The following is a 24,786-nucleotide window of genomic DNA, read 5'->3' on the forward strand; positions in this document are numbered from 1 at the left end:
CATACACATGTGGGATGGCATGAGGGTGTGTAAATGATAAGAACATTTTTGGGTGAACTATCCCTTTAAGATCTGGTAGCTAAATTATAGTAGGCCTATTTCTTCTATAACCTATCCATATTTCATATGATCTAGGCCTACTTGAATTGTATTATTTCATTTGTTAAACACATGAATAGCTGTTCTGCTTTGGTTACTGTATTTTAATGTGATTCAATGCTTTTCATATTCATATCTTAAGGCTATAAACAGTTAGATGTGACCCTTTTTAACCTTATTAATGATTGACTGAAACACAATCAATAATATTGATACCACCAGTTGAGGTACATACACTGTGGTTAGTGGTCAGTTATAGTACTTTGGAATGCAACATAACATACAAACAAAAAAACATTGTATTCTTCGATATTTGCTCTCTGGCTCATATTGTCTAGAGAGAGAGAAATTCCACCCATTGGTTTCCTCCCCCAAGCTCAATCCTCTCCACACACAGCACCTGCCGTTTCCAAGTTCTGCCATCCTTTGCCAAAGATCCTTGCATTTATTTAATTATCCGCTTCTTAATGTGGTGTAGTAGAACAGCGCTCGGGAGACTGCAGATGATCGGCGTTGAAATCGCTCCGCGTACCGTCACCGGATTTCAGCGCGCGATGTCCACGTTACCGAGAGTGTATGTGACGCGCAAGGTGCCGCCGGTAGGACTTGACATTCTCAATAAATCCGGACAGTAAGTTTGAAGTCGTCATTTACACACATAGGCTACTAACCTTATAAAATGTGTTCCACTGTGATCAAACGTGTAAAAAGCGTATCACCAAGGGTCACATGTTACAATATGTTGATTTCAGCAGGTGAGTAATACTAATTAACAAACGTGCTAAATATTTAATTATTTTATTTTTACGTAGCTACTGTTAGTATTCTATTTTAATAAATTATATTTACATATTGGACACATAAAGATAAGAGCTACCCCACCAAGACCTTAATAATGTACATCTTTTGTGATCCAACCACTTGTTCAACATGTGAAACTTCTGCTCAGCAGAAGATAAGTAACTGAGAGAGAATAGAAAGTTAATAACAAACTTGACCAATCAGTTGAGCATTCTCAGTCTGAGCTTTAGGCTAACCTAAGTCACTTATATACATATTTCACTTTTTTTTTTTTCTGTTTTTCTTTAAATAAAAATGAATAATAGTCCTAATATAATTAGAGTATGATAAAAAATATATATATATATATATATATATATATATATATATATATATATATATATATATATATATAAAAATGTAAATTACCAATAGAATAAAAAGTGGCAAAAAGAAAGAATAATATATATATATATATATATATATATATATATATATATATATATATATATATATATACTGTATGTACTATATATAAATATAAAAAAGTCCCATATATTTTTTTACATATTTCTTTGTTTTTAATAATTTAAGTCAGTTTTTTAGATTTACGCATTCAAATTTCATAACAAATTTCGATCAATTGATTTGTGTAATCTTAAGCTAAATTAAATTAAGAAAACTTAAAATATTTGAGCTTTATTAATATATTTTTAAAGATTACACAATTCAATTTGATGTAAATTTGTTATGAAATCAAAATGCATAAATCTTAAAAATATTTTTGAATGTATAATGAATAAGACATTATGTAAAAATTATATTTATAAATAATATGCAAAATTTAAAACAATAATAAAACAAAAAAGTGCCAAAAAGAATAATAAAAAATAAAATAATTCAATTTTATATAAATTTATTATGAAATTGAAAAGTGTAAATCTTAAAAATATGCTTATATATGCAATATATATATATATTATTATTATTATTATTTTTTATTTATTTTTATTTTGTTTTTGTATATTCATATATATTAGTATATCACACTAATGTGTCTTTGTCATTTCAGTTTGTTAAACTTTGTTCAGGGTTTCACTTTCAGTGATATGATATGTTTTGTCTTAGTTTATGGAGATTTAATTGAACTAAAGATATAGAGCTGTTCTCCTTTCATTTCATGTCTTTCACTCTTTATATCTTTCTCTCAATTCTGCTCACACACTCCCAGGGTGCAGTTTGAGATGTGGGACTCTGACGACCCTGTTCCTCGACAGGAGCTGCTGAAAAAGGTCAAAGGTTGCGATGGAATACTGTGTGTACTCACAGAGAAGATTGATGCAGAATTATTGGACGCAGCAGGTTAGCTCTCAATACATGGTCATCATTTTGAAAAATAGATGACAAATTCAATGACATGGTTGAAAGTGTGTGTAAGTGTGTGTGTTTAATGCATAATGCAGGTCCAAATTTGAAAGTCCTCAGCACTATGTCAGTGGGCTTTGATCATCTTTCTTTGGATGAGCTCAAGAAAAGGTCAGTTGAGTGAGTAAAATTTGTATATGAATTTCTTCATTTGTGCCTTGGTGACAGGTTTGTGTGTTTTTCAGGGAAATCCGTGTAGGATATACGCCAGATGTTCTGACTGATGCCGTGGCTGAACTGACTGTTGCCCTGTTACTCGCTACATCAAGAAGACTCATTGAGGCCACCCACGAGGCTAAAACGTACTAAAACTAACCTTCAACACTCACATACAGTACATGCCAGGAAACACAAATCATCCATTAGAGGACTGATTCATTCTCATTTATACTTGTGTGTATTTAGGGGTGGCTGGGGAACATGGAGAACTCTATGGCTGTGTGGTCACGAACTAGCAAACAGCACAGTTGGCATCTTGGGACTTGGGAGGATTGGTAGGAATTATTTATTCATTTAGAAATATCACATGAACATCAGCAAGGCTGTGATTCAGTACAACATCACTCAAGCTCATGTGATATTACTTTTAGTTCTATAAACAAGATGTTCATTTCGAGTTCATTTTGAGTAACTTACATTTCAGACACAACATGGCCATTTATTTTGTCTATTTTTTTTCCACTAATAAAAATAGTTTCAAACAATGCCAAAGGAGACTGATCTTGTGGGAAATCAGCAAACAGAGGTTGACAAATAGGTCTCTGCTTTCTGAATTTTTAAACTGCCCCCAGTGGCCGATGCTAGAACTACAGTTTAACACATGCGTAACTTTACGTGATGATATTAATTCGGCACAGTGGGGATGAATTTGGGCAAGTAAGTATAACTGCAGGCTGAAGATCTCCAAATGGGTGTGGAATCTCCAAAAGAGGGCAGGGTTACTCCAAAATGGGTGGGGTTACTACGAAAGGGGGTTACGCCAACTCCACTTCCACACACTGTTAGGGAAAGGGTTAGGTTAGGGGCTCCCTATATCTTTACTGGCACTTTGTGGCTCCCGCCACTTTTGTAGCTCTGTCTGCAGCTATATCCTTCTCAATTTGGGGGCATAACAATTTTGGAAGCAACGTGCCGATTTCCCATGAGTATTGAGTATTGCCTAGCAATGGACAGACTGAAAGCCTGTCTGGAACACTGCAAACACAGACAAAGTGCTACAAACAGTCAAGTGTTCCAGTGCTATTCAACATCAGCTCTCTTGGAACGCAGTTTGTCCTGTCAAATTAGAGGAACAGAACTAACTGTTGTATAATCATAATAATTGTTGCCAAACAATTAGCTGACAGTTTGTATTATTCATAGCATAATAATATCTCTGATTAAATCAAGTTTCTGAGGTGTGTATGTGTGTGTGTGTGTTGGGTAGGCGTGGCTATTGCAGAGCGTCTGAAGCCGTTTAAGGTAAAGAAGTTCATCTACACAGATGTGGCACCAAGACTTGAGCTTGCAAACATGATACAGGCAGAATATGGTGAGTAGATCTGTCCTATTTTCATAATGGTTAATGGAATAGTTCTCATAATAATAAAAATTCTGTCATCATTTACTCACCCTTGTGTATATTATTTTTATTTGTTGACTTTCTTTCTTCTGCGGAACACAAAAGGGGATATTTTAAAGTTCTCCGATTTGATAGTGACTCACTTAGAAGCTTAAAAAAGCACCCAAAAGTGTAAAAAAAAAAAAAATAGTCCATGGTAATTGTGTCATATTCCAAGTTTTTAAGTTATTGATCAACTCATGATTACAGAGCCTAAATCATATATGGTGCCACGTCAAACCTCATTGGTTCTTGTGTCATGACATCATGACGAGATCACGACTCATGAGTCACACAAACCAATGAGGTTTGATGTTATTGGTGTGTTGCCATATTTGATTTGTACACGGTTTAGTTGACCAATGATTTGATTTGGGAGTATTTAATTAATTTTGGTCAGTTCATCATACAAAGCGATTGTATGACTTGAGAAAACTTAGAATATGATACACAAGTCGCATGGACTACTTTATGACACTTTTGGGTGCTTTTTTTAAGCTTTAAATTGAGTCACTATCAACTGCTGTTCTATTGAAATCAGCGAACAAAACATTCTTTAAAATATCCCCTTTTGTGTTCCGCAGAAGAAAGAAAGTCATTCAGGTTTGGAACGACATGGGTGAGTGAATAAAGAATTGTAATTTTTGGGTAAACTATACCTTTAAAACGATTATGTCCTGAGAGTTAAAGGTAGAAAAGTAATAAACAGTGTGTGCATTTAGTCTCTTTAGATGAGCTGGCAAAGCAGTCTGATTTCCTGGCAATATGCTGTGCTCTGACTCCAGAGACTCAAGGGATCTGCAATAAGAATCTCTTTACCAAGATGAAGAAAAATTCCATCTTTATCAACACAAGCAGGTAACAGTTTGCCTAAGGTCACTACACAAACATCATGTATGCAATTCTAATACCAGTATGCACATTTTACTTCTGTAGAGAAACAGTATCATTGACCACATTTTTCATGCATTTAAGAAACCGTTTTATTCCAAGATTTTTGCAGAAAACGGCATTCTGAAACGTCATGTAAACGAGAACGCCAATTTCCTTACGCCGTTTAAGGGATTTAGAGAAAGCGGTTTAACACACCCAGGCAGTGGCGTATCCAGGACATTTTTACTGGGGTGGCCAAGATGGGACACAGACCTAGTGTGGGGTGGCGATACCGGGAGAACCTTTATGAATGGCACATGATCAAAATGTGTAAATATCGCATTATTTTGCTTCAACATCTACATGTAGAATAAATGAATTCTTAAACTCATGTTAGCATTCACTGAATTGTTTGTATTCAATATCAGACTGTTGTTTTGACATTTGACAGTTTTCTATTCCTGTTCTATTTCAACCTATTACAGTTTCTGGGAATCTCTGGTTATTTTAACATAACATCCATTTTTAAATCAGTAATTGTTTAGGAAAAGTCAGTTACACATTTTTAAGAGCTATTCTCATTGTAGAGAATTAATCTGCGTATAATAACAGGTATAGTGTATAATCATAAAAAGATACAAGTACAGGTGATAACTGATTGAGGCGCAATTCAATCAATCATTCAATTAATTATTCATTCATTTATTAGCTATAACTGCACTGTCCAGCAGAAATATTGTTAAATTGGGTACAAATCAGTGTGTGAAATTGGCTACGAGGGCTTATAGGTGTCTGTCTGGAAACCCCAAAATTGCAGATTGAGCTCTGAATACAGTAAAAAACAAAACTCTGTTTACAGTGTCTACTCAGGTTTATTTTCCACATGTTCTGATAGCTTCAATTACTTTGAATATTACCAAATAAAATAGTTAGTCAAATCATTTGCGGCATTTAAGTGCAATTTGCCCTGCCTCTGCATATTTAAAATGTCAAATAAGGTATAAAAACTTTGAAGATTTTATTGGTCTGACTGACCAATAATACACATAAAGAGCTCATAAATAACTCATGTAAAGATTTAAAGTACAGTCACAGCACAAACCCTTCCATTTCACACACAGGTTAGCCATATATATATAACTTTAGCTATTGAACATATACATCTGTAAAACTCTTTACACACCTCCATCATTGAATCAGAAAACATGGCATTTCATATTTCACATTTTCAAGATAACATGTTGAATGTGGTGTAGGGTCTAGCTTACTCTTTAACCTAGCTACTGTAACAATGAAAAAAATGTTTTCACATTCACATGGAAATTCGGGATAAATTAAACGTTAGATTAGATGAACATACCTCTCAAATAACAGCTTTCTTTTTGACCACAAATCGACATCGTCAACTCATTGGAAGTTGGAGGTAGACGTTAGCTCGTATCAGCTTCGTGCTTCTGACCGACCATTATACTCCAAACCTGGCGCCCGCTGCCCGCGACCTGCGGCACCTGCCTGGCCACCCGCGGCCTGCCCCTCCCGCTTCTGATCAAAGATCAGCTCACATAGCTTCAGTCCCACCACTACTATAATGGTCAGAAATATAAAACTGACCCTGGGTCAGTGTGGCTCTAAATCAACAAATGACCTGAGATGTCATCTTTGATTGACAGGTGTTTCTATTGGTTCTTTGTTCTTGTGTTGATGAACATGATGAACTACCAATCAGTTCTGGGGTGGCCACAGAGTGGCCAATGAGATTTCAGGGGTGGCCCAGGCCACCACAGGCCACCCCCTAAAATCGCCACTGCACCCAGGTTTTACAGGTTTTTGAGGAATGTGCATGTGCATGCAACTGACCAGATAACAAACATCATAGGATGGAGCCCAACAAGTCAACCCATCTGATATAATTAAACATTTCTGGGAGTATAGTGGGAACTATAAACTATATGCATTTATACACACCAATGAAAAATATCAACTGTCCCTCACGTCCACATATATGTGCTCATACACTGGGGGAATCCCAGAGTTTTACGTAAGAGGGAAATCCCACCATTGCAGCCCACATATATGTGCTCGTACGCGGGGAATCCTGGAGTTTTACATAAGAGGGAAATCCCACCATTGCAGTACAATTCCACTGCAGGTCACGATGGAAAGTTAAGGAAACAAACACAGCAACAACTCTGGAATATCTGGAAAAGAAACAAAGCAATTGGGAATAAAATAGCGAAGTCTTCCTTGGATGCCATGTTTGTTATTTACGAAAATGTTGCGGCAAAATTACATTTCTGTGAAAAAAGCTGCTTACTGACCAAGCTGCATATATACTGCTTATATAATACATGGAAATGGAAAAGCTGCTTTCTCGCAATAAGCCGCTTTCTAGAGTCCATGTAAACATGGTCAGTACTGACCCAGTTCAGTGGACAAGTACTGTCAAGTTCAGTGGCTTCCTGAGAAAGGCTCTCCTCTGCATGACTCTGATTTTTTAATTGTGCTTTAATTGTGTTCTTGTTGTAAAGAGGGGGAGTGGTTAATCAGGAGGATCTGTATGAAGCCCTGTCTACTGGTCTGATCGCTGGAGCCGGGCTGGATGTCACCACACCTGAACCGCTGCCCACAAACCATCCTCTTTTTACACTCAAAAACTGTGGTAAGCAGTCTGTGCATGCATATGTATGTTTAAGGCTTGGCAGGTGTTCTTTAAAAACATTCTAGTAGCAGACTTGTTTGTGAAATTGCTTATCATGTCTGTTTATGTTTGTATGCACAGTGATTCTTCCCCACATTGCCAGTGCTTCATATACCACAAGGAACGCCATGTCTGCTCTTGCTGCCAACAACCTGCTAGCGGGTCTCAGGGGAGAACCCATGCCGAAAGAACTTAAGCTCTAGAACACAACACCAACAATGAACATAAAAGAACAACAATACTGAACCCGTCTGTGTTCTAATATTAAAAGAGCAGTGTTTTTGAGTACATAGACAAGGTTCATGGTCTGAGATCAATGATCTACAAAGAGCAAACTCGACAAAGTCCAGCAGGTCTATGCAAGTCTCACAGGCCTTAACAAACCTTTTAGTTAATGTTGCAATTCATGTGCTACTTTGGTTCTGTTGGGTTAGGACAGATTACAGTATTAAGAACTCTGAAGTCTTCCCTTTTCTAATCAGACAAATATATACAGTGAATATATTAATAAAGAGACAAAAGTATCTAACATTTTTCATTATTTTATTCACTTTTTTTTAAATTCATTGTTAAACTGGTAAGAAAAAACCAAAAAAACAAGTGTCCTTACAATGTACAATTAGTAATAGCAATTCCACAAACAAACATTCATTTCTTCAGTTTTGGCATCTCTAGATCTGAGCCACATCGTTCAAAAGATCACATAACACAGTTGTTTTACTTCCATTGTGATTCAGCAGTTATTTTTACCAAAACTTTTTGTTTTTGTTAAAGATTTTTGTTTATACAGTGTACACACGATATGTACATAAATTAAACATTTTAAATTGAGAGTTCAAACATGATACAAACATAACATTCATTTTTCAACATTCATGTTAAAAACACTCAGGCACATATGTATAATATGGATGAATGGTTTGAAAAAATAAAGTACAATACCTATAATTTTGCTTTGCACAAATTTGCCAGGTTTAAGTCTTTGATAAGGGATTAAGTTATGATTTGCATTAGTATACACTTTGGAAAACAATTCAAATAGGGTCAGTATTTACCTCAATTGTAACAGCATCAAATGCATTACTACAGACAAATAAAAGATTTTCAGTAAGGCAGCTTATTTACAGGTTGAAATGTGTTAATAAAAGTAGCTTCTAAATCTTTTAAACAGTTATATAGTTAGTTGGAGTATCAGAGGACTCCCGTTACCCACAGTACAGCACCAAACACGTCACAAAAGACAGCATTTCTCACAAAACACTGGGACAAGACTTATATTATTTTTAAAAACAACTCCAACACTTCCTATTAACAACCACCAATACAATGACAACCAAAAGACAGCAACATCATTTATTTTTTCCATTTACAGCAATAATAGTTTCTTTTTTTAAAAAGATTTAAGTCCACAAAACATCCAACATTAAAGACCGAAGGTGCAATGTTTTACACATTGGTTCATTTTCACTTATTCTCTTTATCCACGGGAAAGTCAAAAGACAGTCAAGGACTTAAGTCTTTGAACGAAACAGCAGGGCAGGATGTAACTGTGGAGCAAAACAAAGAGGAAGTTCCCATGATTTTAGGATAGATGTCTGTATGCAATGCTCTGTTCATGCGTTCATGTCTGCAAATAGCCCTTATCAATGTAAGAACATCTGAATACAACAGAAACAGGCACAAATACACAGTGAAATAGGTGGAAACCTATTTCATTTGGACCGCATAATTTTTTTCATTAATAATATTGACTACAAAATAATTATAACTGTCCATAATGACTTAATAATCATTAAGTGTTAAGTGACAGTCAGAAAACAAAGCATTTATTAGTTTATGGATATCTAGGCAAGGTTATCGGTCAATTCTGCTTTGCCACATGGGTCACCCTTTCAAAATTTAGCAACAAATTTGCTTTGAATTTGCCCTCTATTAGAAAGTAGTTTATCTGACCTTTGAAAAACTGTAACAGCAGTGATTTTGGTAGGCTTCTCATTTCATAGACCAAACCATTCGCTTCATTTGCTCTGTTCTAAAATCTAGTGAGCTGCCTAGCTAGACTGCATTTTAAGGCATCATAGGCACACACTCCTGATACAAAGGCTGTTCCAAAAGGTCGGCAGAATAATTATGGTGCCTTCTAAGATTCCTTGTTTTGGCCAACTTATAAGGCAGCACCGCATATATCCTCGCAGTGAAGGCAATCCCAGAATATTAAGCTTTTTTTCAGATAAATAATTTATTCAAGATGGCAGACAAAGTGAGAGAAATTGTATAAATATATTTCATTTAATACTGAAAAGTATAGACCTAGTTAAAAACTAAAATAGTCAATCTAATAAAATTTAATATTTTACCCAATATATGTGTTTGCTTTGTATTTTTATGCTTATTCGAGTTCTGCATTGTTAGCTCGGCAACATGCTAACATTATACTCCATTGGAATCAATTGCGGGTCGAGTCTCCTGTGCGCTTCATGTGAGAAACACTTTGTGTGTGGTGTGGGAAGTTGCTGTCTATGTAGAGCATTCCAAATCAGTTATTTGTAAGGTTCCATTTCAATCTGGTTGATGCAGGGGCATAGATTCCATGGGGATGGGGGGAGTAATCCCCCCAATAATCAAAACAAGCAAATACAACCCCCCCATTATTTATACTATGATCACTGGAAACACGGGTAAATGCTTCAAGCTGCAACCACCCAATGGTCAAGCCCAATCTATGCCCTTGGACTGATGCCTCTTACTAGGTTTTGGAACAGAGCAATTGTCTCAACTAATAAAAAGATGCACCCAAAAGAGAAATAACACACTGCCTCATTTTGATGCTTCAGTTCAAAATATACAGACAACATCGTCAGAGACTGAAACAATTCTGTTCTCATAGAATCATGTTACTGTACCTACATTTTTACAAAATGATTTTTGTGTGGCTTGTACGTACAGTATTGCTGCACTTTCCTGGTGAAATAAACATTAGAGGTGCTACTACATCAAAAATTACTTGTATTCCCTTTCAAACAAATCACAAGTTCATAAACACTTTACTTTTCACCCTGTTCTTCACACAATGCATGTTTACAAACTTGTTCATCCGATGCATGGTAACTCAAATGATAGACCATTGCAAATGCTTTGCAAAGGACCGGAAGAGTACGCAAGTCGACTTTGCTTTTTATGACACTGTCGGTTAGGTTTAGGTTTAAGGTTTAGAGTAGGTTTTGTTGATTTTATTGTTGATGAAGTTTTGTTTTGTTGAACTCGATAAAGCATCAACCCTACAACCTCATCTATTTTTCATCTTACATATGCTTTTTATGACACTATCGGTTAGGTTTAGGTTTAAGGATGGCAGTTTTGTTGATTTAAAACTTATTAACCTGCATAAATCTGTTTAGGAGAAAACTGTACTTGCTTTTAGCACCACTCAGTAGACATTTCACCTTGGAGCCGCGATATGTGTAAGGAACCATGTAATATCATTTTGCTAAAATGTCGCCAGAGTCACATAATTTTCATGAGATTAGATTGGCAAAAACACAAACAGTACGCAGTTGCCTATACAACTCCTCTGTCAAAAATCTGTCTTCCACATAGCACTTGAGGCTTAAACCCTCTAATCATAGACATTTAAAGGACATTTCTCAACCCATGTTTACACCTGTTATTAATATGCGTTTCAGTGATCCGATCACAAGTGGTCAGCACAAGTGGTCTAGTTAAGTACAGGTGTAAATGGGGTAAAAATTGTTTTGTGATCAGATCACAAAAACCACATAAGGAGGTAGTCAAAAATGCTTGTGATGACATCGCACCTGAGATGTAAACACTAATCCGTCCTGAATGAGTCCCAGACAGCAATGAAGCACCACCTCTCACCTGTCAATCAACCGCTGCGCTAAAACAAGAGTTTAAACTTTGCCAGTTACGAGTGGCTTTAAAAGGATATAAATGTCTGATATGAAAATTTGAAAAAGCGAATATACTGTATACACAAGCACGAGAACTTAACATCTTTTTCAGGGTCTCTGACATCAACACGCAGGGACACACTTCAGGAAGGAGACGCCACTCAAAGGGATGTTCCAAACAAAAGAAAGTACATTTTTTCAAAAAGGGCCCTTTCATAAGACTTTTTGTGAAGGCTACATTTAAACTGTAATGCCATGCTTCCTTCACAGTGCTCACATCAAGAGCTGTCTTTCGTAGTAAGTAGGGCATAGGGATGATCACTTTCGATTGAAATTCACCCATAGTGATTGATGCATGTCATCATGAAATCAGAGACTCTCCCCTCGAAATCTCAAATTAACTGAGATACGCCACATCTCAGAGAGCATTTCTGTGTGATGATAGCTTGCTGTGCTTAATAGTAAACAACAGTCAGCATGATAAAACCCTTTGCAAGAAGTTTCGTCTCTTTAATGCTTTAGGTTTAGTCCTTTTTATGCATAGCTGCTGTTACAGCCATCAAAGCTCCGCGTCATCAATACATTTCAAGACGCTCACTGTCGGACGTTAAATCCACTGCTGTTAGTAATGCTCCCATATTTGTGAGGTGTTGTGGAGAGATTAAAGTCTTTTGCTGATTCTGTAGGACACTGCTTAAATAAATGGTTGCAGTACAAAATGTTTAAACTGCTGAATGTCGTGAACTTGATGTTGTGTACCCATGATCTTATAGTTATGCACTTTTGAATGTGGAGCAAGGATCACCCTGAAGCGCTCCGGTTAAACTGAAGCGTGTCATTTTGCGTTCAGGATGCACATCAGCAGTTTTGTGCCACTCTGTATTAGAGCCTTTCTTATTTCTTCCTTTTCTTATTTTGATAGTTTGGTGCAATAAGATGTTAAAGCTATTTCGCCTATTCATTTGTTGATATTCTTTAGTTATCATGTTGAAGTGTTGCACTAAATGGGCCCATATATCCCTCTATATCGCGTCTGATCGGGGTCACATGAAAGTAACAGAGCCTTATTATCCATGGGTTCCTTAACACAAACTAGTCGTTCAGATAACCCATTGACTAATGTAGTCGATTATTAAAATTGGTAGTATTGCACATCCCTAGTATGACATAAGCGCACACTTTGCGGGTTCTTCTTTGTTTGCTTTCAATCACTAATGTTAGGGCTATCAACCTCTCCTGGATTAATAAAAAATGGCAGAAAATAGGGAAAATGTGTGGTCACAGGGTGAAACAAAACACCTAATAAGTGTCTTGGTGGAGGAGGGAATACAAAAAACCCCTGAACGACAAAGATGGAAGGTTTTTTTGATGCAGGAGTGTCCTGAAAGGCTGAACAGATTAGAAATAGTATTAGATCCTTAATATTTACTATCGTCACTACTGTCACAGGCATTCCCCCTGAGTAGGGGATTGACATCACTAAGCACGGTAAATCTTGGAAATTATTGAGTATGTTAAGAAAGCTTTACAGGGGGGCCTGGGTAGCTCAGTGGTAAAAGACGCTGGCTACCTCCCATGGCGTTCGCTAGTTAGAATCCCAGGGCGTGCTGAGTGACTCCAGCCAGGTCTCATAAGCAACCAAATTGGCCCAGTTGCTAGGGAGGGTAGAGTCACATGGGGTAACAACCTCGTGGTCGCTATAATGTGGTTTGTTCTGGGTGGGGCACTTGTTGAGTTGAGCGTGGATGCCGCAGTGGATGGCGTGAAGCCTCCACGTGCGATATGTCTCCGTGGCAACACGCTTAACAAGCCACGTGATAAGATGCGCAGGTTGATGGTCTCAGCGGAGGCAGCTGGGATTCGTCTTCCACCACCCGGATTGAGGCGAATCACTACGCGACCACGAGGACTTAAAAGCGCATTGGGAATTGGGCATTCGAAATTGGGGGAAAAAGGGGGAAAAATCCCCCCCCCAAAAAAAGAAAAAAAAGAAAAAGAAAGCTTTACAGACCTACAAAGATGCAACACCTAAAACAGTTTAAAGTGTTATAATACTGTTGATAATCTGGTATCAGTATCTGGTCAATTTACACAATATACGGCAGAGCAGATGGCTAGATCTGAGACAATGTTGTACAGGTCTGCACATATACAGGTGCATCTCAATAAATTAGAATGTCATGGAAAAGTTCATTTATTTCAGTAATTCAACTCAAATTGTGAAACTCGTGTATTAAATAAATTCAATGCACACAGACTGAAGTAGTTTAAGTCTTTGGTTCTTTTAATTGTGATGATTTTGGCTCACATTTAACAAAAACCCACCAATTCACTATCTCAAAAAATTAGAATACATCATAAGACCAATAAAAAAAACATTTTCAGTGAATTGTTGGCCTTCTGGAAAGTATGTTCATTTACTGCATATGTACTCAATACTTGGTAGGGGCTCCTTTTGCTTTAATTACTGCCTCAATTTGGCGTGGCATGGAGGTGATCAGTTTGTGGCACTGCTGAGGTGGTATGGAAGCCCAGGTTTCTTTGACAGTGGCCTTCAGCTCATCTGCCTTTTTTGGTCTCTTGTTTCTCATTTTCCTCTTGACAATACCCCATAGATTCTCTATGGGGTTCAGGTCTGGTGAGTTTGCTGGCCAGTCAAGCACACCAACACCATGGTCATTTAACCAACTTTTGGTGCTTTTGGCAGTGTGGGCAGGTGCCAAATCCTGCTGGAAAATGAAATCAGCATCTTTAAAAAGCTGGTCAGCAGAAGGAAGCATGAAGTGCTCCAAAATTTCTTGGTAAACGGGTGCAGTGACTTTGGTTTTCAAAAAACGCAATGGACCAACACCAGCAGATGACATTGCACCCCAAATCATCACAGACTGTGGAAACTTAACACTGGACTTCAAGCAACTTGGGCTATGAGCCTCTCCATCCTTCCTCCAGACTCTAGGACCTTGGTTTCCAAATGAAATACAAAACTTGCTCTCATCTGAAAAGAGGACTTTGGACCACTGGGCAACAGTCCAGTTCTTCTCCTTAGCCCAGGTAAGACGCCTCTGATGTTGTCTGTGGTTCAGGAGTGGCTTAACAAGAGGAATATGACAACTGTAGCCAAATTCCTTGACACGTCTGTGTGTGGTGGCTCTTGATGCCTTGACCCCAGCCTCAGTCCATTCCTTGTGAAGTTCACCCAAATTCTTGAATCGATTTTGCTTGACAATCCTCATAAGGCTGCGGTTCTCTCGGTTGGTTGTGCATCTTTTTCTTCCACACTTTTTCCTTCCACTCAACTTTATGTTAACATGCTTGGATACAGAACTCTGTGAACAGCCAGCTTCTTTGGCAATGAATGTTTGTGGCTTACCCTCCTTGTGAAGGGTGTCAATGATTGTCTTCTGGACAACTGTCAGATCAGCAGTCTTCCCCATGATTGTGTAACCTAGTGAACCAAACTGACAGACCATTTTGAAGGCTCAGGAAACCTTTGCAGGTGTTTTGAGTTGATTAGCTGATTGGCATGTCACCATATTCTAATTTTTTGAGATAGTGAATTGGTGGGTTTTTGTTAAATGTGAGCCAAAATCATCACAATTAAAAGAACCAAAGACTTAAACTACTTCAGTCTGTGTGCACTGAATTTATTTAATACACGAGTTTCACAATTTGAGTTGAATTACTGAAATAAATGAACTTTTCCACGACATTCTAATTTATTGAGATGCACCTGTAGTCGAGAAAGCAGTAAGAATCTGAAAGGTGGCAACCCATTGTTGGATGGTGTCTTTGGAGTGCCTCTGTCATTGACAGAGTGTTTAATCAGAGCAGGGCATTAGACATTTCACTGTTCTGCCATCGTAGGCAGGTTGTTTTCGAGTGCTTGTACAAGTGACTGGACTGACTAAAACGCTTGCCACATTTCAGACAGGCATATGGTCGCTCCCCCGTATGAACTCTGATGTGTTTCTTGCAGTCAGTCAGAGTGAGAAAAGTCTTGCAGCAGATCTTGCAGGCATACTTCCTGGCACCTTCCACCACTAGCACGTTGTGCTCTGAAAGTGCCTTCTTACACTTCGACAGAACATCCGCAGAGGCTCTAGTTAACTGGGGGAGTAGGTTCAAGTTGGAGTTGCCACTGTTTTGACATACAGAAACAGAGCCCTCAAAGTTGACCCCATTTAGAAGCATTGAGGAAGAGGACGAGGAGGCAGTTTCTTGTTGCTGGGAAACATCTGTGTGCATTGACGCACCGCCCGACGGCACTTTGGGAGCAATGCGTCGGTATGAGTGGCACCCTCCAGCACCACCCCTTGTTGAACGAGGAAACGTCTGCAACCCCAAAATGTTGCGCTGGAACTCCAGCGCTAGCTGGTCTACAGCACCGGTGCGAGATGTCACCAACGATGATGATGATGGTATTCCATCATGCAGTGGCCGCAGAAGCAGTGATTCTGGTTGCAGGTCGGAATAGACCTGTGACTCCCCTGGGAGAAGGTGCAGCGAGGAGGAAGATGCAGTGTTGACAGAATCAGCTGGAAGGAAAAAGTGAGCAGGATCGTGGTCAGTTTGAAACTCGCCAGTTGTAGTGTTGGGAACGTTGTCAACACTTGTGGCTAGTTTAGATGACACCACTCTGCCAGCAAAGCTATTTGGGCTCAGGAAACTGGAGATATGCAATCCGGAGGAGGACTCCAAAGCATCACTGCAGGAGAGCGCCTCTCCTCTTCCTTCTCTCTCTCTTCCTGCTCCTAATCCCTTGCTTCCTTTAATCAGCAGTTCGGAGCTGGGCTGCGGTTCAGAGAAACTGCGCTCACTGCCCTCTGGACTCAGCTCCAGCTTTTCTCCAACTGTTTCCACCTGAGAAAACATCACACTACATATTAATCAGATGGTCCATGCTATCCAACCACTATGAACATTCTGTTCTGAAGCCACTTGTTTACAATTATGTAAAAGTGTAAAAAAAATTATGTAAATCTAAAAATATTTACTTTTTTGAGTTTGCAAGGTCTAAAAATTCTGAGGTATATGATTCTTTGTTCATATACCTCTTCTTGTTAAAATGCTCTAACATTGTACATAAACGTTGCCAAACAAAGGAACATGGACAGCAAAATGTCAGTGGAATGGATTGAAGATTCCAAGATTAACAAGATCTATGCATAAATGTACTGTGAATATTCATAGAACTGCTGCTGTGAGAGAGGACAACTGCACGAGCACACTGAGAGCACGCAGAGGCATAGATGAGGGAGTGCATCAAGCAAAAATTTTTTTCAATGTCCTCTCTCCAAAGAAATTCTGAAAAAAGTGATTTCATTACTCACATCTAGGGTCGAGAACCTGGTTCTTACTTTTTTTAATAATTAAACTGGAACTGTATGATTTTCATGACTTTCGGCTCCATTAATGGTTCTTGAATGAGCATTTGACCGACGATGCGGACAGAACACCATACTAAAATACTCTACTGAATCCACAGTGTGAAACACAGCATTATCAGAGTAATCCGATTCACAAACGAGTGACTCTAATGAGCCGGTTATTTTGAATCTACAGTGCAACAAGTGTAGTGTGGTTGCCGAATGAATGACTCTTATGAACCAGTTCTTTTGGACCTATAATTCAGGCAAATGTCAACCACATCATGGAAAAAATAAAAAAGTTACAAAGTAACAAAACCCATTTTAAAATCTGCATTATAGTAGTATAATGGACAATGGATAATGCCATCCAGACCACTAGAGGGTGCTGCTTGCTCACAAAGCGCTGACTGAAGCACTGAATGCAGAAACAACCTTTTAAAGGTTTAGTCAGCGCAAGGCCATATTGCGATTTCAGTCTTAATTCAATCAATCATACAGCATTGATGGATATCAGAATGTCTCAGAAGTCAAAGTCTGGTTTCAAAGTGTTTTGGATAGTTTCCCTCATCATGTAGCCTATAGATAAGTGCTGCTTTCACAACTGTCATGTCCCATTACGGCGTTTTTTCTGCATTAAAGGTGCACTCAGTATTTTTTGTCTTTGTGTCTTCTTTGACTTACACTGACACCTAGCGGCTTGAATGCAGCATCATTTAAAATCAATAGTTTTCAGTTTCAGATGCCATTGTAGAAATGTAGTATTCACAGTCAGCCATGATTACTTTAATCAATGAGTGAAAGTGTCAAATAACAGGACGGTTACTGAGATTAAGCAAGTAGTATTAAGCTGGTCATGTGATTCTAAAATGGCAGCCCCCATGAGCGGCCCCTCTCCATGTAGAGGGAAACTACATTACTGATATGACTGGAGTCTTCATTTTAATGCGAGTGGTCATGATTTCCAACATATATTGCAAAATTATAATTCAAGTCTTTAGGAGTTAAACTTTTTTAATGAGGATGGCCAATTAAATATCTACAGCTGATACATCGGTAGATCACAAGTGTGTGGCCTTTACTGTACATTCCGAGATTTGTTGTAATCAGTGGAATTCTTAAGAAAAAAAATTGAAAGAATTAATGTTTACCATTTTTATTTAATATATAGTTACAGTAGGACCAATAAATGGATCGAATTTATGCCTCCAAAAATGTGTAAACAGGCCTTTTTCAAGAAACGTATTACATTTATCACTTGTTGTTATGCATGTTCTGTTGAAATCTACTCTAAAATAATTAGTTCCCCTGTCCTGTAGGCTTATTTTTACTGTCCTGAAAAAAATAAAAAAATAAATATAGTTAACAGTGTGGGCAAGTACCAAAAATAAAGTATCATATTCAGTCTCTAAAAAAAGGGTGCATCTGTAGTTTTTTATGTACTTTACACTGACCAGCGGACTACAAATATAATTGTTAGTTGTCTTGATTACTTTACATGTGCGGGTGTAAATGTTCACATGATGTGACAGCAATTTCTCCTGAAAATTGTCACATGATTCTTGGACGTTAAATACATTTTCTTTAAATTCTCTAAAACGTTTAAGGACAAGTATGTGGTTTAATTCATTGGACAAATTCGAGATAAAATGGGCTAATCCAACAATCAAACACTTAAAAACACCACTTGATATTAACAACAATTACCTGGTCACTCCCTTCTGCCTGGGAAGTTACATCGCTGGTCTCATCCTCGGGCGAACTCAGTGGTTCACTCTTTACCAGGACCTGCATGTGCTGCTGCTGCTGCTCCTCTTCCTCACCTCCACTCTTAACCTTTATCCCATCACTGTACTCCTCTTTATGTGGCAACAGCAAAGTTTGTCCTGCTCCAGCTCCCCTTCCCCCATCTGATTGGCTGGGAAGCTGCATGTCTTCATGGTTCAATCCCCTTTGGTATTCATCTTGCATTAGTAAACCTCCATCATGTCCTGGAATGACCCCAGCGACGATCTCCTCTCCCATTTTACTGTGGGAGTCTGGTGACAGAAGCTTCTCTCCACACTCTCTGCCTTCTCCATCCCCCACAATCCCCTCTACCTGTGAGGAGAGGCGCTGCCTCACCCGTTCAGGAGCGATCAGAGACAAGGGCTGTTTGCGCTTCAGGAAACGCCGTGTTGGGTGAGAACCACGCTGATCCACTAATGCGCTCCCGCACGCTGAACCTGTTCGCCTCCCGGTCCCCGTGCCCCCATCTTCAGCCCCACCCAGAGCAGAGCTGACCAGGCTCAGGCCGAGCTGCTGCAGCAGAAATGAGCGTTGGAGGTGAGAGTTAGCGGCTGTTGCTACTTGTTGCTGCTCGGAGTGATGCTGGCTGCCGCGATCTGCTAGAGGAGACATGGGCAGAGTGCGAGTTGTTAGATAGTGCTTACAGGCTTTCACGACAGCGTTTAGATGCAGGTGGGAAGCGGCCAATAACACATCCATCACGTTACTCTCCCCTAGCATAAGCGTGGATGTGTACATCATGTCCATGAGAGCAGCAAATGCTTCAGCCGTCACCACCTCAGAGTCCAGGTGGATCATTCTCGTGCTGGCGTCTCCTTCTGCAGCAGTAAACAGGGCTCGGAAATGTGTGCTGCAGGCGGATAGCACAGCGCGGTGGGCCTTAAAGTGACGGCTGCCCACCATGATCACGCAGTCACACAGCTGTCCATGCTGCCTCTGGTAGTTCAGGTGCTGGAAGATCTGCTCAAAGTGCCCTGGGAAATCCATGACCTGAGAGCAAATTCAGAACAGATATTGTAAAAGGAAGGTTAAGGTAATGAACCATACTATTTAATGTTCAATGTCTACATTAGAGCTATATAGTGTTAATGATAATGTAGTATACTGTATGGTTTAACATATTAAAAAATATCAATCTGATAAGTTTGCACGTGTCTAATTAAATATAAATAAAGATGAGTTGTTATTAGATATCAAATATGATGATGATGCTCAATTATAAGAAAGAAATCCATACTTAGGTATGTGAGAGATTGACTAAACTGTTTATAACATGACCCCAAGTGCATGACCCTTATTATTACTACTGAAAATCTATGGTATCACTTTCAAACAATGCGACAGGCTTGCAGAATTATTGTCATTGTTTCATTCCCATATCTTTATGAAAGTGATGGCTATTACAAAGTTAATGCTGTTTAATTGTAGAACAAATTAACACTTTAATGCATACCTCAGGTGTTTAGTGACCTGGGACCTCATTCCACCCCTGTACCAATCCGCCACAATATTAAAACCACCTGCATAATATTGTGTAGGTCCCCCTTGTGCCGCCAAAATAGTGATCAATCCATGCAATTATCTAATCAGCCAATCATGTGGCAGCAGTGCAGTGCATAAAATCATGCATATATGGGTCAAGAGCTTCAGTTAATGTTCACATCAACCATCAGAATGAGGAAAAATGTGATCTCAGTAATTTGAACCATGGCATGATTATTGGTGCCAGATGGACTGGTTTGAGTATTTCTGTAACTGCTGATCTCCTGGGATTTTCACACACAACAGTCACTAGAATTTACTCAGAATAGTGCTAAAAACAAAAAACATCTGGTGACCGGCAGTTCTGCGGATGGAAATGACTTAATGAGAGAGGTCAACAGAGAATGGCCAGACTGGTTCGAACTGACAAAGTCTATGGTAACTCAGATAACCGCTCTGTACAGTTGTGGTGAGAAGAATAGCATGCGGGTTGGCAATGTTTTGGCGGCACAAGGGGGACCAACACAATATTAGGCAGGTGGTTTTAATGTTGTGGCTGATTGGTGTACACACACTGCCTAAAGTTGCATGTTGTAATATTTAATTTTACCATCTTTAGCTGTGATTATGGCGCGTTTGTCGTGGCATGGTTTCGACAACCTTATGCAACATCACAACATTTATTTCCATCCAGAGCTGCATTAACTTTTGACCGAGATCTTGTATTGATGATGGGAGAGTCTAACCACTCCGTAAAGTCTTCTCCAGCACATCCCAAAGATTTTCAGTGGGGTTAAGGTCAGGACTCAGTGGTGGCCAACTCATGTGTAAAAATGATTCCTCATGCTCCCTGAACCACTCTTTCACAATTTGAGCCAGATGAATCTTTGCATTATCGTCATGGAATATGCCAATATGGAATTCTCCACTGATGGGATAACCTGGTCATTCAGTACATTCACGTAGTCAGCTGATTTTATTGCTGCATTATGTTGCTGGGCCTAGACCTGACCAATTGAAGCAACCCCAGATCATAACACTGCCTCCAGAGGCTTGTACAGTGGGCACTATGAATGACAGGTGCATCGCTTCATGCACTTCCCTTCTCACCCTGACGCACCCATCGCTTTGGTATAGGGTAAATCTGGACTCATCAGACCATATAACCTTTTTCCATTGCTCCACAGTCCAATCTTTATGCTCCCTAGCAAACTGAAGTCGTTTTTTCCGATTAGCCTCACTAACAAGTGGCTTTCTGGTGGCCACACAGATGTTTAATCCCAGTCCTGTAAATTCTTGTTGCATTGTGCACGTGGAAAAGCTCTTACTTTCACTATTAAACATAGCCGTGAGTTCTACTGTTGATTTTTTATGATATGACTTAAAGCGTTTTAGTGATCTCCGATCACAATCATCCAAGATTTTTTTCCGACCACATTTCTTCCGCCAAGCTGACAGTTCAACACTATCCTTCCAGGTTTTAATAATGCGTTGGACAGTTCTTAACACAAATCCAGTGATTTCAGCAACCTCCTGTTGTTTTCTTTGCTTGATGAAGAACAATAAATATTTCCCATTTCTGAAACACAGTAACATCTTTTCCACGACCACAGGATATGTCTTCCGACATGATTGTTTAAGAAATGAGATGCTACACTGCAATAGTGATCCAATCATAGGCTCTTAAGTATCTGCTTATTTAAATCCAAACGGTGATTTTTATTTTTATTTTTTGGCCAGGCAATGTATTATTCATGCTATTTCTTACTCGAGGTGTCAGTAATTGACTTGCTTTACATTTTACATTGTTGAAGAAACAATGTGGAAGTAAACTACAGCAAGTGTAACACATGAACAGTATGATTTGGCTGTTGTCATTTGGGTGTACTATTGAAATAATGTAAGTTGTGCATCTATTTAGACTCAAAAAGTGTCTGAGAAAATACATATGTGTGGTTTATGTTTAGATTATGTGAAGCTCAATATGTTTTTGACAGCCAGCTGATCTCATGAAATTTCAGGTTGAAAGTAATGAACCCTGTTCTATGTTTGTTGCATCATCTCTTCGATATATGAAAAATAAAATATCAGAATATATTCTTTTGTATTATTTTCTAATTGTCTTGAAAATGTTTTGAGAATTTTACAATATCTGGACATTTTGTAGATCCATTTGTGATAGATATACGGCGCATATATAGCTATATAGTTCTCTAAAGGCCCGAGGATATAATAATGTTTGGCAAAACAACCCATACATATGTAACCGGTATTGCTCGACCCGCTCCAAGCGGGATTCGAACCGGCGTCTCCAACATGGTAGGCGGGCGCGCTCCTCTTGAAGCAAGGCGAGTGTGGTTTACACACACTGCACAACACGTAAACAGTAAAGCTGTGTACACATCAGTGTTGACCATCATCAGCAGTGCGCGCTACGCCGAAATAATAACAGACGAGCAAAATGAACTCAACTCTGACACAAATGTGTAATTTATACCTTTTCAAGTCCAAAGTTAACGAAGATTAAAAAAAGAACGACTGGCAACATCACGTCACTGTCTTGTTTTAGAGCTTGTCTGTGTTTCCTAAACACGCTATTTACATGCTAACAGTTTAAACAGAAAAATACTAAATCCTATTTCGTTATTAATGTGTGAGTAAACCAACAGTACTAGAGTTTGCATAGGCGATAAAAGGAGGATGTGATGCTGCTGTTAGCTACTAGCTCAGTTCTGTTACAGACAACACACACTTACTCTCCAAGTCGTCTTTGTCACACGTCTTCAGATAGGCTGGGCTTGTTCTCTGATACCATCCAAGAATGCATGCAATATCTGTCCATGAGTTATGTAAAACATTGCGCTATCGAATTAGAGATACAATGGAGACAAAATCAGAGGAAACATCACCTACCAAATCGCGTCTGTGTAATGCATGATAATCACATTCCGCCACCTACTGTACTGGAGAGTGCATGTGCAGACTGGAGCAAGTAAAACCTAAGTACTAACTCAGCGAAAAATGGAACAAAAAAACTTTAAATACACAACAAAGCCATGAAATAGCCATCAACATTAATAGGGTGCTGTCATATAATATAGTCACAGTTTTGAGGTGATGTGGATTGGTGTGTAAAGATCTGGCAGACTTGACTGGAGGGTTGTAAATTCAAAATATAAAAGCGTGGATCCTTGATCAAGACGCTTAACCTCACGTGCTCCACCTGACAGTAAAGCCAGATGCCTACTAACCAGCTCAAAATAACTCGGTAACAGTAGATGATGTTGTATTTACTGCTGAAATCTCACCATTCTGCACTTGAGGATCTCTTACTCTCTCTACTAGAAATGGTCGAGGAGTGAGCAATTAAACGTGTGCCTCTAAGATTTCTCTCCTTAAATTAAAACAATTTAACTAAGCTGCAGATTGAAAATGGGTTGAAATTGACTTAAAAGGAGCAATATGTAACGTTGACATCAAGAGTTTAAAATGGGTACTGCAGTCCAAATTCAAAATATTGGAGATAGTTGTCTCCTCCGCCCCCTCCTCCCCAGACTCGAAACTCACGCGGGTTGCCAGGTTGAGGACACGCAACAGGAACGAGCAAACTGACAATGGCATGCGACCAGCCTTACACTGTAAGTTGATCAGCTAATGTATATGTTTGAAAAGTATAAACCAGCTCATGTGGATTTTTTCTCTTCAAACTCTTGTCAATGTTAGTTAGATGTGGGGTCTGGGTAGCTCACCAAGTAAAGACGCTGACTACCACACTTGGAGTTGCAAGTTTGAATCCAGGGCGTGCTGAGTGACTCCAGTCAGGCTTCCAAAGCAAAAAATTGGCCTGGTTGCTAGGGTGGGTAGAGTCACGTTAGGTTAACCTCTTCATGGTCGCTATAATGTGTGGTTCACCCTCTCCGTGGGGTGCATGGTGATTTGTGTGTGGATGCCACGGAGAATAGCATGAAGCCTCCATGCACTAGGTCTCCGCAGTAACACACTCAACAAGCCAGGTGATAAGATGCATGGATTGACAGTCTTGTCAATCCATGCATTTTGTCAATCCTTGACAGTCTTGACAGATTGACATAGAGGCAACTGAGATTTGTCCTCCACCACTCAGATTGAGGCAAGTCATTATGCCACCACAAGGACCTAGAGCACATTGGGAATAGGGCACATTGGAAAGTCCCCCACACTCTTCTCTGTGAAGACAGGGCTTTATGTATTTATATTTAGCCCTTCTAATAAATAATTGTTATTCTATAAATTTCATAGAATAAAATTATTATAGCACCCACATTCTATTTACAGTCCTTCAGTCAATGAATATTAATGTTATTTATAAAACGACTTTACATAGTATCAGTATGTAGATAATGTCTGCCAATTAAAAGCTTAAGCAATTAATCACTCATTCTTCTTCTTCACAAACTAGATAATATGTTATAATTTCAGACCACAGATTAGAGATTTTATTTCTTATCACTCTAATTGATGTAGGCTACGGTACATATAAATGCACACATTTCCAGACTTGTACATTATTCTATTATCTGAAAATATAAATGAGACATGCTGTAATTTAGAGTTACCTACAGTGCCCTCCTTTAGCTGGTGGTCAGGTGATTCAATGAAAAGATGTATCTTTCTGATGCTCAGCCTCCTCTACTCCATCAGAAGCTGTACATGGTCCATCTCTAAATTACATATTTGATCTGCATTTCAATAGCGACCTTTTACAGCTTCCTATTAACAAGGAAG

The 24,786-nt window shown here is 38.9% G+C and overlaps 2 protein-coding genes across 3 annotated transcripts; one reads left to right on the plus strand and one right to left on the minus strand.

Moving 5' to 3' along the window:
- The first annotated feature begins 418 nt into the window (after positions 1-418).
- Positions 419-13,350, plus strand: LOC127444381 (glyoxylate reductase/hydroxypyruvate reductase-like). The gene is made up of 9 exons (XM_051703714.1): positions 419-730; positions 2,111-2,241; positions 2,343-2,415; positions 2,490-2,606; positions 2,710-2,798; positions 3,731-3,835; positions 4,627-4,762; positions 7,306-7,436; positions 7,557-13,350. The coding sequence occupies exons 1-9, from the start codon at positions 567-569 to the stop codon at positions 7,676-7,678; spliced, it is 1,068 nt and encodes a 355-aa protein (XP_051559674.1). The 5' UTR covers positions 419-566; the 3' UTR covers positions 7,679-13,350.
- Positions 8,002-22,957, minus strand: LOC127444374 (zinc finger and BTB domain-containing protein 5-like). 2 transcript variants are annotated; one of them, XM_051703700.1, is made up of 4 exons: positions 22,779-22,957; positions 18,460-19,530; positions 15,304-16,246; positions 8,002-9,022 (listed from the first exon to the last, which is right to left on the minus strand). In XM_051703700.1, the coding sequence occupies exons 2-4, from the start codon at positions 19,525-19,527 to the stop codon at positions 8,979-8,981; spliced, it is 2,055 nt and encodes a 684-aa protein (XP_051559660.1). In that variant the 5' UTR covers positions 19,528-19,530; positions 22,779-22,957; the 3' UTR covers positions 8,002-8,978. The 2 variants fall into 2 exon arrangements, with proteins under 2 accessions (XP_051559660.1, XP_051559659.1); XM_051703699.1 differs by lacking the exon at positions 8,002-9,022 and having other exon boundaries at positions 15,071-16,246; positions 22,779-22,946.
- Positions 22,958-24,786: the final 1,829 nt, after the last annotated feature.

Source organism: Myxocyprinus asiaticus, chromosome 7 (genome assembly GCF_019703515.2).
Source record: "Myxocyprinus asiaticus isolate MX2 ecotype Aquarium Trade chromosome 7, UBuf_Myxa_2, whole genome shotgun sequence".
Lineage (NCBI taxonomy): Eukaryota > Metazoa > Chordata > Actinopteri > Cypriniformes > Catostomidae > Myxocyprinus > Myxocyprinus asiaticus.

Bases quoted from the DNA above. Each gene is read 5' to 3' on its own strand.
- LOC127444374 (XM_051703699.1), bottom strand. From the start codon at position 19,527: ATGGATTTCCCAGGGCACTTTGAGCAGATCTTCCAGCACCTGAACTAC. The intron at 16,247-18,459 runs GTAATTGTTGTT...ATGTTTTCTCAG, and splicing joins AGGCAGAAGGGAGTGACCAG to GTGGAAACAGTTGGAGAAAA.
- LOC127444381 (XM_051703714.1), top strand. From the start codon at position 567: ATGTGGTGTAGTAGAACAGCGCTCGGGAGACTGCAGATGATCGGCGTT. The intron at 731-2,110 runs GTAAGTTTGAAG...ACACACTCCCAG, and splicing joins ATTCTCAATAAATCCGGACA to GGTGCAGTTTGAGATGTGGG. The intron at 2,242-2,342 runs GTTAGCTCTCAA...TGCATAATGCAG, and splicing joins AGAATTATTGGACGCAGCAG to GTCCAAATTTGAAAGTCCTC.